This window comes from Staurois parvus, unplaced genomic scaffold, assembly GCF_062004578.1.
Source record: "Staurois parvus isolate SC_StPar_1 unplaced genomic scaffold, SC_StPar_1.0 ptg000151l, whole genome shotgun sequence".
Taxonomy (NCBI): Eukaryota; Metazoa; Chordata; class Amphibia; order Anura; family Ranidae; genus Staurois; species Staurois parvus.
The window spans coordinates 2,184,755-2,199,806 of record NW_028317947.1 but is presented as its reverse complement, the minus strand read 5'-3'; the positions used below and the strand labels follow the sequence as shown (position 1 = coordinate 2,199,806).

Below are 15,052 nucleotides of genomic sequence, written 5' to 3'. Positions count from 1 at the left end.
AATGATCGTACTGAAGCATGGTAGCACCTTGTAGTAAATACTTATTTGTACAATAAGGATTTTGTACAATTAATAATATAATTAGATAAGATTTCATTTTTTAAAAACATAAAAAATGAAAGTAAAATTGATTAAAAAGGGATTATTGCATGCTATAGGTTTCTGTAATTTCTTATTGAATAATTCTGAAAACATAGGTTAAAAAATGTCTGTTTAGCCGTGTTTGCATAACGCGTTTATGCACGTTTATGTGTGTTTGCGTTTAGAAGCGTTTTTTAAAGATAAGCCCAGAAGAACCTCCCAAATGCCCAGAATGCCTGAAAAGTGGCAAATTATTAACTATTTCAGACTGTTTCAGAGAAATACAGAGAGTAGAAGCAGAGACAGCAGTACGTGTTGAGATTACCTTAGATGCGAGTTGTTCATTAACATTTCTTTTGTTTTCAAGGGTGGGACAGGTGTCTGGTGGAATGAGTCATTAAGGCCACCTGGCAGGTGGTCTTAATGAGGAGTTTGAGGTGTGAATGGGCATTAACATATCTTTTGTTTCCAAGAGTGGGAGAGGTCTGAGGTGTGAATTGGTCATTACAATGTGTGACAAGCTTGGTAGGAACATCCTGTGTTCAGTGTTTTGTCCATCTGAGTACCTTGAAAACTCTTTGCATTAATTTTTCATAATGAAAAAGGCTCTGGACAGCATCGGGCACTGGAAGAATTCAAAAAATTTTTTATAAATGCGATTTGCCGCGTTTACAAGCGTTTTGTATTTGAAATGCTGATAAAATCAACTGCTGAACGCAAGTTTTCTGCGTTCAAAAAAATGACTGTAAACTCAAATGCCTGTAAACAACTGTAAACGAAGATGTGTACATGGACACATAGGAAAACATTAGGGTGAGTTCAGGGGCTGCTGAACTTTTTCAGATAGTGTTTGCTATCTGAAAAAGTAAAGTCTAGTAGACTTGATCAGAAAATCGTACAAAAAATACTGCTTTTGAAAGGGTTGTACAATAATCTGATCGTTAGTACAGAGCTTTCTTCTGAAATTATTCGAAGGGACAAGCGCAAAAATTTTTCTTGTACGATTTTTGTTTAATTGGTACAGTTTTTGTCTGAAAATGCAATACCAATACAATACAAATACATTACATCACTTCTGAATTTTTATTCTGTCGTAGAAAACTTTTCAGAACTTTAGTATCCTCTTCATTTTTAATATGAGACTACAGGCAAAAAAAAACAAAAACAGACGAACATTCGTCTGATATTCTCCTAGTGTGTATGTCGATTACCGTAAGTGGTAAAGACCAAACATTCTGATAAGACCATTTCATTAGGAGGTATGCATGTGTGCATTGTATTTGATATATACAACTATGTAATTATTCTGCAATATACAATGTATACACTAGCAATATTACAAAGGTAAGCCGTGCGACAATTTTCGGCAGTGCACAGGTTAAATTCTCTGTTCCCCAGACTTTCTGACCCTAATATCCTTGGGGTCTCTGTCAGCCTCCACATCTAGTTGGAGCTCAGACAATAATTACTGTAATTTGCATCCTGCAGCCCTTTATTACAGCTGCTGGCTCCTGGGATATTTAGGATGAAAGATAAACTATATTTACATTTCCTCTGTATGTTTGAAAACATCTAATCAGAGTGGGTGACGTGGGCTGGAAGTCTGGCAGCTTACAGCCTGCAAGGAATGGTTCCTCGATGATAGCAACAGACGCTGACCGAATTTCATACCAGCATGTTTAGCATAGAAAGGGAAGGATGAAGTATATCCCATACAGAAAATAAAAAAGATACAAGTAGTGATGGGTCGAACACCCCCGTGTTCGGTTTGCGGGTGAACATTCGAACCTAACAAAAGTTCGACCGTGAACTTCAAACTCAATGCAAGTCTATGGGACTCGAACGAGTAAAGTGCCCATTTTGAAGGCTTACATGCAAGTTATTGGCCATAAAAAGGGTATGGGGACTCGGGTACTGCCCTGAGGGACATGAATCAGTGAAAAAAAAAAGGGGCAGCTGTTTTTCACTGCATAAAGTTAAAAAACACAAAAAAAGAAAAATTCCTTTAAATATGATGTCTGGGGGGGTCCCCTTAAAGTGTTACTAAACCCAGGACCCTGCATTCACTATATCTGGTCTCCCTGGACCCTGCATTCACTATATCTGGTCTCCCACAGTACACAGAACATGGAAATGCAATTATTTTAGTAAATATAAACTGCTAAATACCTTTTAGAGCACTCTTGTGACTTCTATCAGTGTCCAGCAGAGCACTGGTTAAAGCTTGTTGGAGGAGTTTTTTCCTGCTCTAGGAGGATGCAGAACCCCTGACCTCTGTCTGGACAGTGCTGATTGGCCCTGTGATGATCACATGCACTCTCCCAAGAAAAATAAAACCTCTCTAGCAATACACACCAAACTGAGCATGCGCATGTGGCTACGGGCTCAGTCTGTCTTATCAGGAAATAAGACATGGACATTTGAACAAAAGGAAGGGCAAAGAAGACTGGATCAAACTGTCTTTTTACACAATTCAGAGGATTAACCTCTTAGGTTCCACAGCGAGTATAAAAAGCATGTTTTACTACATATACAGACTGATTTTACGGTTGTGAGTTTAGTAACAATTTAAACTACCTGCAAAGTTGTACATCTGTCAGCAGGGCTGACTTTTTTTTTTTAAATTACATTTTTATTAAATAAAAAAAAAAGAAAGCAGGGCCCTCTGTTTCCTCTTGTACCAAATTGTATTGTAACTGTAATGTCTACCTTCATTTTGTAAAGTGCTGCGCAAACTGTTGGCGCAATATAAATCCTGTATAATAATAATAATAATAAAAGAAAAAAAAACAGCGTGGGGTCCCCCTCAATCCATACCAGACCCGTTAGGTCTGGTAGGAAGGTTGGGAGGGACCCCTTTAGGCCTGGTAGGAATTTTAAGGGCAACCCCATTCCCAAAAAATAGGGGGGAAAAGCGTGGGGGTCCCCCCTAAAATTCCTACCAGATCCTTTATCCGAGCACAGGCCTGGCAGGCCAGGAAAGGGGGAGGACGAGTGAGCATCCCCCCCTCCTGAACCATACCAGGCCATATGCCCTCAACATGGGGGTGGTGCTTTGGGGTACGGAGGGCTCCCACCCCCCAATGCACCTTGTCCCTATGTTGATGGGGACAAGGGCCTCTTCCTCACAACCCTGGGCTGTGGTTGTGGGGGTCTGTGGGGGGTGACTTATCGGAATCTGGAAGCCTCCTTTAACATGGGAGGCCCCCAGACCCCAGTCCCCCCCTTGTGAATGAGTACATAGTACCCCTACCCATTCATTAAAAAAGTGTAAAATGTGAATAAAAACACAACAGTCCTTTATGTAAAATCCCCCCCCAAAAAAACCCAAAAATGGTTCCATCGTCAACCACGGCATCCCGCACTGTCACAACGACGATGACTCTCCAGATGTAAACAATTGGGTGGAGCTAGTGGTGATATCACTGCTAGCTCCGCCCAATTGTGCTGTGTTTGGCCAAACCACTGCACCTGACGTGGTCAGGTGCAGTGGTTTGGCCAATCACAATGCACTGTCAGGGTGCAGTGCATTGTGGGGCGCGGTGAGTGAACAGCCTGCCGAATGCCCTTACTGTTCGTGTGATCACCAAACACACGAACGGCCAATGTTTGAGTCCAACTTACATTCGACTCAAACATCAAGGACATCACTAGACACAAGACTTTTGAAAGAAAAAGGTTCACTTGCCCATACAAGGCCCAAGTAGAGGATTTATTGCAGAATTAAGGAGTAATATTCTAGTACAGGGGTCTCCAAACTATGGCCCTTAAGCTGTTGAAGTACTCCAAGTCTTGTCATGCCTCTGCGAGTCTTGCCTTGGGCTGTCAGAGTCTTGCAAGGCCTCATGGGACTTGTAGTTCCTCAACACCTGGAGGGTCATAGTTTAGAGACCTCTGTTCTAGTATAAACACAACCAAAAGAAGGTGGTATTATTATGCTACACACAGCATCAATGGAGAATTAAGAGGGTTTAAGATCACATAGGGCCCAAATATGGGTTTTTAATGAAGAAGTGGTGAGTAATATTCTATGGTGACATTATTCCATTACACATAGCACCATAGGAGGAACTTAAGGGTTCCAGAGCACACAGGGCCCAATTAGGAGTTTTAATGCAGGGGTGGGGAGTAATATCCTAGCATAAGCATGACCAAGGAAAGATGGTATGATTCTGCTACACATAGAACTATATGAAGATCATAAGGCTTCAAAATGACACAGGACCCAAGACCAGCCTAGGAGTAGGTTGTAGGAGCCTGGATGGTGGGCACTTATCATGTACCTGATCGGAGACTGAAATTACGATGTTGGCCTCTTTTGTGTCACCAACCCATCTCCCACTGAAGGTGTTACAGAGGGTTCTGAGGGACAGGAGGAACAGCAGTGCCAGCAGGTGTTGATAGGAGTGCTTGCAGCAGATGATGTAGTCCCAGGCAGGCTGGCAGAACATCAGGTCAGGAACAGTAACTGAGCACAGAGATCCAGCCAAATTTAAAGGGGCACTCCACCTGGGCTGCAGGTTCCAGATGCGAGGCTTGTCAGAGCTCCCAGCAGACTTGAGACAGGAATATACTGTGGTGAGCAGAGCTGGTACAGATACAGTGCATCCAGAAAGTATTCACAGCACTTACCTTTTGGCACATTTTGTTATGTTACAGCCTTATTTCAAAATGTATTACATTTTTTTTCCCTCAACATTCTACAAACAATACCCCATAATGAAAACGGGAAAGAAGTTCGTTTTGGAATCTTTGCAATTTAATAAAAAAAAGAACAAAAAACACATGTACATAAGTATTCACAGCCTTTGCCATGACATTCAAAATTGAGCTCTGGTGCATCCTGTTCCCACTGATCATCCTTGAGATGTTTCCACAACCTGATTGGTGTCCACCTGTGGGACATGATTAGGAAAGGCATAAACCTGTCTATATAAGGTCTCACAGTTAACAGTGCATGTCAGAGCACAAACCAAGCCATGAAGTCCAAGGAATTGTCTGTAGACAGAATTGTAATCAGGGCACAGATCTGGGGAAGGGTACACAAACATTTCTGCAGCATTGAAGGTCCCTATGAGCACAGTGGCCTCCATCATCCATAAATCGAAGGAGTTTGGAACCACCAGTAATCTTCCTAGAGCGGGCTGCCCGGCCAAGATGAGCCATTGAGGGAGAAGGGCCTTAGCCAGGGAGGTAACCAAGCACCTTATGGTCACTCTGAAAGAGCTCCAGCGTTTCTTTGTGGAGGAAGGAGAACAACCATCTCTGCAGCACTCCATCAATCAGCCCTGTTGTAGAGTTGCCAGACGGAAGCCACTCCTCAGTAAAAGGCAAATGGCAGCCCGCCTGGAGTTTGCCAAAAGGCGCCTGATGGACTCTCAGACCATGAGAAACAAAATTCTTTGGTCTGATAAAACAAAGATTGAATTCTTGACCTGAATGACAAGCATCATGTCTGGAGGAAACCAGGCACCGCTCACCACCTGGCCAGTACCATCTCTACAGTGAATCATAGTGGTGGCAGCATCATGCTGTGGGGATATTTTTCAGTGGCAGGAACTGGGAGATTAGTCAGGATCAAAGGAAAGATGAATGCAGCAATGTACAGAGACATCCTTGATGAAAGCCTGTTCCAGAGCAGTCTGAACTTTAGAATGGGGCGACGGTTCATCTTTCAACAGGACAACCCTAAGCACACAGCCCACATAACAAAGGAGTGGCTACGGACCAATTCTGTGAATGTCACGGATAGCCCAGCCAAAGCCCAGACTTAAACCCGATTGAACATCTCTGGAGAGATCTGAACATGGCTGTGCACCAACGCTCCCCATCCAACCTAATGGAGCTTGAGAGGTACTGCAAAGAAGAATGGGAGAAATTTCCCAAAAATAGGTGTGCCAAGCTTGTAGCATCATACTCAAAACAACTTGAGGCTGAAATTGGTGCTAAAGGTGCTTCAACAAAGTACTGAGCAAATGATGGGAATACTTATGTAGATTTTTGTTTTGTTTTTTATTTTTAATGAATTGCAAAGATTTCAAAACAAACTTTTTTCACGTTGTCATTATGGAGTATTGTTTGTAGAATATTGAGGAAAAAATTATGTTAATCCATTTTGGAATAAGGCTGTAACATAACAAAATGTGGCAAAAGTTAAGTGCTGTGAATACTTTCTGGATGCACTGTAGCAACCAGGTAGGCACTCATCCAGATTTGTGAACAGAACCAGGCACAGAAGAGTGGTCGCCGGAATAGCCGAGGTCAGCAGCAGGCAGGCAGTGAGGTACAGAATCATAAGGCAGAAACTTGGTCAGGAACAAAGCTGGGGTCAAGAACTGCCAGCTTTGAACCCCCCACCAGTTTCTTTCCTCTCCTTGCAGCGATGACAGTTCAGGCTAGACGGCATTTAGTTGGTCAGCTGATTGGTCCAGAACTGTCATCACTGCAAGGAGAGGAAAGAAAGCGGAGGGGGATTATCTCTCCTCTCCTACTACCATTGACACTCAGCAAGTGATGCCTGCATGGAAGTTTCCCACACTGCTCCTGTGTGAACTCGGGCTATGGTAAGCCTGGGTTCACACAGGAGCAGTGGGGAATCCGCATTCGATTTGGACAGGAATTGCATGCTAATCTTTGTGGTGCAATTTGTGTCCATTAACGTAAATCACACCACAAAATATCAGTTATTGGGAGTATTTTCACAAGTACAAGTACTCATGAAAATATTCGGTATCAGCAACGAGGTGCATCCCTAGTGGAGAGTGATATTCTAGTGCACAGGTGTCAAACACAAGGCCCGCGGGCCGAATACGGCCCTCAGCAGCACAGAGGAGAAAAGAACAAATCTGTCAAATCCTCCTCATCCACGCACCCCCTCATCTTTTACTCCCCTGGTCTCAGCATTCAGCAGACTCTTGTAACTGAATCCACTCCTCTAGTCCTCCTCCAGACCCTGCACATTCTGCTTTTCAGCTCTTCCCCCAAAGGAGGTGCACGGTGATGTTAGGGATGGTGTGGGATTCTTGACATCTGATGTAATGGGGGGTTGGGTGCTCTGGACATCTAGTCTTACAGATACAACTGGCCCTTTGAAGGCAACCATAGTGCTGATAGGGCCCGCGGTGAAATGGAGTTTGACACCTAGTGTAAATACAGCAAAGCGAAACGAAACAAAAAGCGCACCAACCTTGCGCATTACCTCAATAACCAAATTCAATACAAAATGATACTCACAAACAGCGAAGTAATTCAAGCATGTAAGTCCTCAAAATGACTTGAACATTAATCAGCCTGCGCGAGTCCCATCATAGGAGTAGACACTCAGAACGCGTTTTCGAAGGGCATCCCTTCTTCTAGAGAGTAGCATAGGAGGAACATAAAGGTTAAAGAGCATGCAGGGACCAAGTAGGGGTTTTAATGCAGAGGTGGGGAATAATTTAGTGTAAAAATGACCAAAGGAAGGTGGTATGACTACACAGAGCACCATATATGGAACATAAGTGTTCAGGACTACAAAGGGATCAAGTAACTGTTTTAATTTAGAGGTGAGGAGTAATATTCTAATGTAAACATGACCAAAGGAGATGGTATTATTCTGCTCCAGACAGCACCATAGGAGGAACATAAGGGTTTAAAGTACACATGGCCCATGTAGGGATTTTAATTTACAGTTAAAGAGTAATTTTGCAGTGTAAACATGACCAAAGGAAGATGGCATGATTCTGCTGCACACAGCATCAAGGCGAAACATAAGGGTTCAAGATCACTAAGGGCCCATGTAGGGTTTTAATACAGAGCTGAGAATAACATATTAGAGTAAACATGACCGAAAGGAAGATGGTAAAATAGGGGGAATATAAGGGTTCAAGAGCATACAGGAACCAAGTAGATGTTTTAATGCAGTGGTGGAGAGTAACATTCTACTGTAAACAAGACCAAAAGAAGGTGGTAATATTCTGCTACACACAGAACTATATGAAGAACATAAGTGTTCAAGAGCACACAGGGCCCAAAAACTGGCTTTAATGCAGTGGTGGAGAGTAAGATTGCAATGTAAACACAACCAAAGGAAGGTGGCGTGATTCTGATGCACACATCACCATAGGAGGAACATAACAGTTCAAAAGCAAACAGGGCCCAAGTGGGGGTTTTATTGCAGAAGTAAGGCATAATAATATAGTGTAAACATGATCAAACAAAGGGGGTGTTACTCTGCTACACACAGCACCACAGGACGAAAGGGTTCAAGACCACAAAGGGACAGAGTAACTGTTTTAATGCAGAGGTGAGGAGTAATATTGTAGTATAAACATGACCAAAGGAAAATGGAATGATTCAGCTACAGACAGCACCATAGGAGGAACATAAGGGTTCAATTCTCTTTACCTAATTTCACAACACTTCACTCTTTAGAATAAGCAACCCCCAGGAGTTTTGGGGGTATATGGGGTGAAGGGAAATCTAAAGAACTGCCCTTGAGAAATTTAGCAAGGTATATGCCCAAACATAATTTTTAGCATGTGGATTTTTACAGGGTATGATCAAATATAAAAGATGTAGTAGTGGAATCGAGTGAACAAAATAACCAATATTCAATCAAAAATGTTCTGAAATCTTTTATATCTATCAATATGCCACTCATATAAAGATTTAAAAACACACAACTGGCTACATGTGAAAGGGAAATACATTTTTTATAAAACAAGTGAGAGAATGTATTACTTATACTTTATTTCTAACTTTGTTCTCTTTTTTTTTACAGAACACCCTTGTCTACACAACCTTCTCTGCAATGCTGACTGCTGTATGTAGCTCTCTGGGAAACCAACCATCAGAGGCTCCTGGATCTCCATCCACCTCTGAACTCCCCTTAAAACCATATACCATCCCTTCAGAAGCTGACCCCAGTCTGCCTCTTCATGAGGACACTGCTCAAGACTCAACCTATTCCTCCGCTGAGCGGTATACATCACTGTCCTCTGTACGACTGCCATATCAAACTTTTGCAGGACGGGAGTCCTCAGAAACCACATCATTCACCAAATTTCTGCACCCACCACTTGAAATGTCTCATCCATATGAGTCATGGATGAGACCTCCAGCCCCTGGAGGCCCTGGGGAGGAGAGTGGGGTTCCTTCATGGTGGGATCTTCATGCTGGATCCAGCTGGATGGATATGCAACCTAGCTCAGGAGGCTTTACAACTCCTTCACCCCACCAAGCCCCTCTAGGAGGATATGGCTCTGACCTTTGCATTCCTCCTACACATATGCTGACTCCTGCACCCCATCTTATGGGAAATTTGGATGCAACAATGGAACCTCATGCTGCTGATCCCAATTCAGATGCTTCTCCTCGTCCAAAGGGTGCAAGGCGAGCCATGCCACGCAGTGCTGCTCAAGCTGCTTGCCGTTGCCCCAACTGCCAAGAGGCAGAAAGAGTTGGCTCAAATAGTGATATAGCAAAGCGCAAAATTATGCATAACTGCCACATACCTGGCTGTGGAAAGGCATATGCCAAGACGTCTCATTTGAAGGCTCATTTGCGCTGGCACAGTGGAGATCGTCCCTTTGTCTGCAACTGGCTGTTCTGTGGGAAGAGGTTCACTAGAAGCGATGAGCTACAAAGGCATCTACAGACCCATACTGGGGCAAAAAAATATCCTTGTCCTTCCTGTAGCCGTGTCTTCATGCGGAGTGATCATCTGACCAAGCACATGAAGACCCATGAAGGTGAAACCCGGGGAACCTCAGAGACAGCTGTCAAGACCAAGAGAGAGCCAGATGAGAGCACTAGTAGCCATTCTTGAAGATCTTTAGTAGGGCAGGGCCTTTTACCCCTGTAACATTATCCTCCACATTCAAGAAACAGTAGCGTGGATTAGGCCAGTGGTGCTCAACTTCAGCACTTAAGAGCCCTTTAGGGCACATAATAATTTTGCGTTGCCGTAACTGTGCTAAAATGCAGGTTTTAACATGTGTTAGCACAAAGCACAATAACACATGGGTATATGTGCATCGCAGTGTGCTGCAATTAATTTTAAGTGGCAACCCAACACATATGCAGTAGCAAAATGAGCATATGCACCATCGAGTTGTATTGGTGAATTTATTTCATGCATTGAAGCATATGTAGAGGCCTTTCTAAATAAATGGGCTATTTATTGGCATAATGAATGTGCCAAAAAAAGAGTATATATTTTTTTAGTTCTTTTTGAACTTGAATGTGTAAGATATGTTACACTAACTAATGCCCTTACCTGATAGTGGGCAAAAAATGCACTGTTTAGTAGGCCATGATTAAAGAAGTTGAGCACCACTGGATTAGGTTATTTTATGTATTAATTTATTTGTAGATAGACAACTGCCTCTAGCACATACTCTGGTGTAGTAGTAGAGCAAGAAATGGGAAGATGGGCCAGTAAATGCAGATGAGTCTTACTAGGCAGTATAAAATTAATGGACAATTGTTTGTGGAATAAGAGAATAAATGTCTGCTTGAAAAGGGATGTTTCATTGATGGGTGATTGCTGTCAAAGTAAACAATGGTCTGCTTCTGTCTCTCTGGGATCCAAGCAGCAGAACTCAAAGCTTGAATCATTTGCCAAACCATCCCATTCGCGAACAAATCTGTTGTTTTGTCTATAAGCTTAGCAAAGTAGTCAGATTCTCTCCTATTGAATTCTGTATATGTGAAACTCAACAATGGGTCCTATCTCATAATCAATGATGGGCATAGTCAGGATTTTGGAAAGTCCTGGAGGCATATTAGTAGCCAGCAGTTGACCACTGTCCAACCAGTCCTTGGCTGATCTTGGCACAAAAATCCAACTGATATCTTAAAGGTGTATCATTTAGGTACCGAAAATGGAAAAGGGATACCTGGAAACAAGGGACCATCTAGAGGTCAACCATCAGGAAATATCCCATTTATTGCAAAGCATAGCATGACATAAGTGTGCAGTGTTTCAGGGTGTGGCTCTTTCTCAGTTATGTCTAATGAAGGGCCACGCCCCAAAACATATTTCAGTTATGTCTTGGCTTTAACTAGTTTTATCCAAGAAAGGTGTGTATGGGGAGGGGGTCGGTATAGGATGCCGTGCTATAGTTTGGAGAGCAAGTGATTCAGGATGTACAGTAGAAATGCAGTCCTGAAGGCTCATATACTGCATTTTTGTTTTCTTACGTGCACATAATAAAGTTCATTATTTTCTATTCATCAAGATTTTCTGTTGTTGTAGTAGAAGATAGAATTACGTCTGCATATTTATTGCCATTCATGAGTATTTGTGGAATTTGTAAAATGTTTTTTTTTTGTGATTGCCAACATTCTACTGGTTTAGCACCATTAATCGTCCCCCACGTAAAAAGGCCATCCGATCAAAGTTTCTGAATTACTCCATGCAAACAGTAAATATAAATGAGTAAAAAACTTCTGCTCTACATTTTTTTTTGTCAATTGCTATCTGTATATCTTAAAATCAGTGATCAAAATGTAATAGGTGTCCTTGACTTCTTGGAGTGTCCGATGCTTAGATATAGATATGCTGGCCCCTTTCTGCTGCCATCAGCTTTGCCCCTGATATCAGCTTCTCCCTGCAATAAACAACAAACTTCCGGCTTACCTGACTTACTTACCTACTACTGCTCTGTTTCCCTTTATGACTAAAGCCGGCTATATACCAGTAGACTTTCATTAGAAAATTTTGATATTAAGAACACATTTCTGACCATAGTGACAAATTTAAAGAATAGGATAGAATTTTCATCAGAGAAAGGAAAGAGCACTGCTCGCCGACTCAGTGCATGAATATGTGGATCAGTGTGGCCTCAGTCAGTGCAGCTCCAGCCACGTCCCCTGATATGTAGGAGTACGGTGGCAGAGTGGTGCTCTTGGGCTGGATCATGTACCCAGTATATGATCAAACATCTCCAGGTAGAGAGCACTTGCACGCGCGGCTGGCATGTTGGCTGTACTGTGATTAATCTCAGCAGACGCCGATCAGCAGGTGACAACCAATAGATAAGCACAGACACCTGCTGATCAGTGAGAAGACCCCATATGGAAGAATATATTTTAAAAATATTCTTCCCAAATATATTGACATATATTTGAAATGCTATAATTTTGGCCGTATTCAATATATTTCAATAAATATATATATATACACAAATATATATATATATACACACACACAGCATGTTGAAATGCGTTTTTTTATTACAAAATATATGAAAAATACATTTCAAATATATTGTATGTCTTTAAAAATACAAATCTACATTTTTGGAATGCATTTACAGATATATGTAAAAATATAAAATGACTTTTTTATATGTTAAAAAATATCTGAAGAATACATTTTAAAAAAATATATTTTTAAAAATATATATTTCTTAAATATATTCTTCAGATTTTTTTTAACATATGAAAAAGTAATTTTAACATATCTTTTTACATATATTTGTATATATATATTTCAACTATATTTTTCTTCCATGTGGGACACACTGGACGGAGCTCTGCATACATAAAAAGTGCAGAGCTCTGTCCTGTCAGTGGGGATGTGCTGCATTTTGTTTCCCTGCAAAGCAGGAAATAAAATCGAGCACATTCCTTAGTGAAATCGGCACACAGTACACACATAAACACTGGTTAGGCACACATTTAACCCTTTGATCGCCCTAGACTTTAACCCCTTCACAGCCAGTGTCCTTAGTACAGTGACAGTGCATATTTTTAGCATTGATCACTGTATTAGTGTAACTGGTTCCCACAAAGTGTCAGTTAGTGTAAGAATGTCCACCGTAATAATGAAGTCCCGCTATAATTCTCTGATCAACGCCATTACTAGTATTAAAAAAAAATTCCAGTATACTGTAGTTTGTAGATGCCATAACTTTTGAAAAAAAAACAATCAAAATACACTTATTGGGATTTTTTTTTCACAAAAAATATGGAACAGAATACATAATGGTCTAAATTTATGAAGAAATTTGATCTTTTTAAATATTTTTACAGGATATGCTTGATAGCAGAAAGTAAAAAATATTGTTTATTTTCAACATTTTTCAAAAATAAAAAACCCAGTGGTGATCAAATACCACCAAAAGAAAGCTCTACTAGTGGGAAAAAATTGATATAAATTTAATTTATGTACAGTGTTGCATGCGCAATTAACGCAGTGCCAAAAAGGAAAACATGGCCTGGTCATGAAAGGGGGGTAAATCTTATGGAGGTCATGTGGTTAAACCAAAAATGGCTACCAGAAACCGACCTGGCATAATTTTGTTCTATCTATGACCAGGTTTAAGCTCACCATACACTGAACGAATTTCAGCCTTATCAAATGAGACACTGTTTGGGAATACAATAGCTGCAGTGGGAGATTTGCCAGTCTGTGCTGTATACCATAATAATAATATAATGTATACCATGGATGTAGGAATCTGTTTTTTAACCAGCCAGTTTTAGGCTAGGTTCACATATGTACGGGTGGTGCAGCTGCGGGACCCGCACAATAATGCCTGCAGCCGCACCACCCGCACAGAGCAATGAAGGACCCCCGGGTGGATGCCATTAAGTCTAATGCCCTTCGCTCCTCACAGGACCTCCTACTTTCTAGCTCCCTGGTCTCCTCCTCCTATGCCCGATTGCAGGACTTCTCCAGGACTTCCCTCATCCTCTGGAACTCCCTACTCCAATCCATTAGACTGTCACCTACCCTCCTCACCTTCAGGCGCACCCTGAAAACCCATCTCTTCAGGGAAGCCTACCTCACCCTCACCTAACAACTGATCTCCATTTCTCCCACCACTCCATCCCCCACAGCCACTTCCTCCTGTACCACTTTCCCCTCCCTCCTAGATTGTAAGCTCGAAAGAGCAGGGCCCTTGAACCCTCGTGTATTGTATTGTTACTGTCTTGTCTCATGTTCTGTCCTCCTTGCTACTGTACAGCGCTGAGCAAACCCTTTGGCGCTTTATAAATACTGTATAATAATAATAATAATAATAGCATGCCGCCCGCACCGGAAAATGCAACCGTACTGAGAACCTTTGTTCCCATGCAGGCTGCGGTTTCCAAAGAAGTGCAGGTACTTCTTCCCTGCGTGTCCCAGGGCACGGGAGTCCATTCAAATGAATGGGCTCTCATGTCCACGCAAAACGCGGCCCGCACTGCTGCAGATATGTAAACCAGGGGTTACTGGCAGGATCACCAGGTGTAAATGAAAGAAAAAAATCCTAGAAAAGAAAACTAATACAGCCACCACATTTAAAGTTTGGTAAGCCGCAATAAACCACGTTTGCCATTGGGTTTTGGATACTGCTTTAACACTTTACTGCTTTGTCAGGTGGAGATAAACTTAGCTTTTTTTTAATGGATGCTTCATAATGGATGCTAGGTGTGTAAATTTGAAATGTTGATTTTTTTTTAATATGTAAAAGTATATTTTTACTATGACATTTGCATAGGGTGCATATGAAACAACTTCTGATCTTCATTATTGGTGCAAGGGGCTGTTGCTCCCACTTACAGGTTCTTCTAATGTTAAGGGGATATGGGCAGAGAAGAGCTACACACCCAGTAAATCAATGGCTGCACATGGGACCTGTAGGGTGCTGCATTTGCCCTCGTACCTGCTGCAAAGAGACCCTAGACCAGTGGTTCTCAACCTGTGGGTCGTGACCCCTTTGGGGGTCGAACGACCCTTTCACAGGGGTCACCTAAGACCATCAGAAAACACATATTTCCGATGTGTAAAGAGCAGCTACTGTGTAGAAAGCAGCTGCTGTGTTGAAAGCAGCTACTGTGTTGAAAGCAGCTACTGTGTTGAAAGCAGCAGTATTGGAGGTAAAACTACACTCATGAATTATAATTACTGGATAAATAATTTTATGGTTGGGGGTCACCACAACATGAGGAACTGTATTAAAGGGTCACGGCATTAGGAAGGTTGAGAACCACTGCC

At 41.9% G+C, this 15,052-nt stretch overlaps 1 protein-coding gene across 1 annotated transcript in view; it reads left to right on the top strand.

Moving 5' to 3' along the window:
* The window catches only part of SP6 (Sp6 transcription factor), a 40,770-nt gene extending 29,472 nt beyond the window's left edge, over window positions 1-11,298 (top strand). The window contains exon 3 of the mRNA XM_089674323.1: window positions 8,843-11,298. Coding sequence (XP_089530449.1) covers window positions 8,873-9,889 — 1,017 coding nt within the window. The 5' untranslated portion in view covers window positions 8,843-8,872 and the 3' untranslated portion in view covers window positions 9,890-11,298. The remainder of the gene's footprint in view (window positions 1-8,842) is intronic.
* Window positions 11,299-15,052: the final 3,754 nt, after the last annotated feature.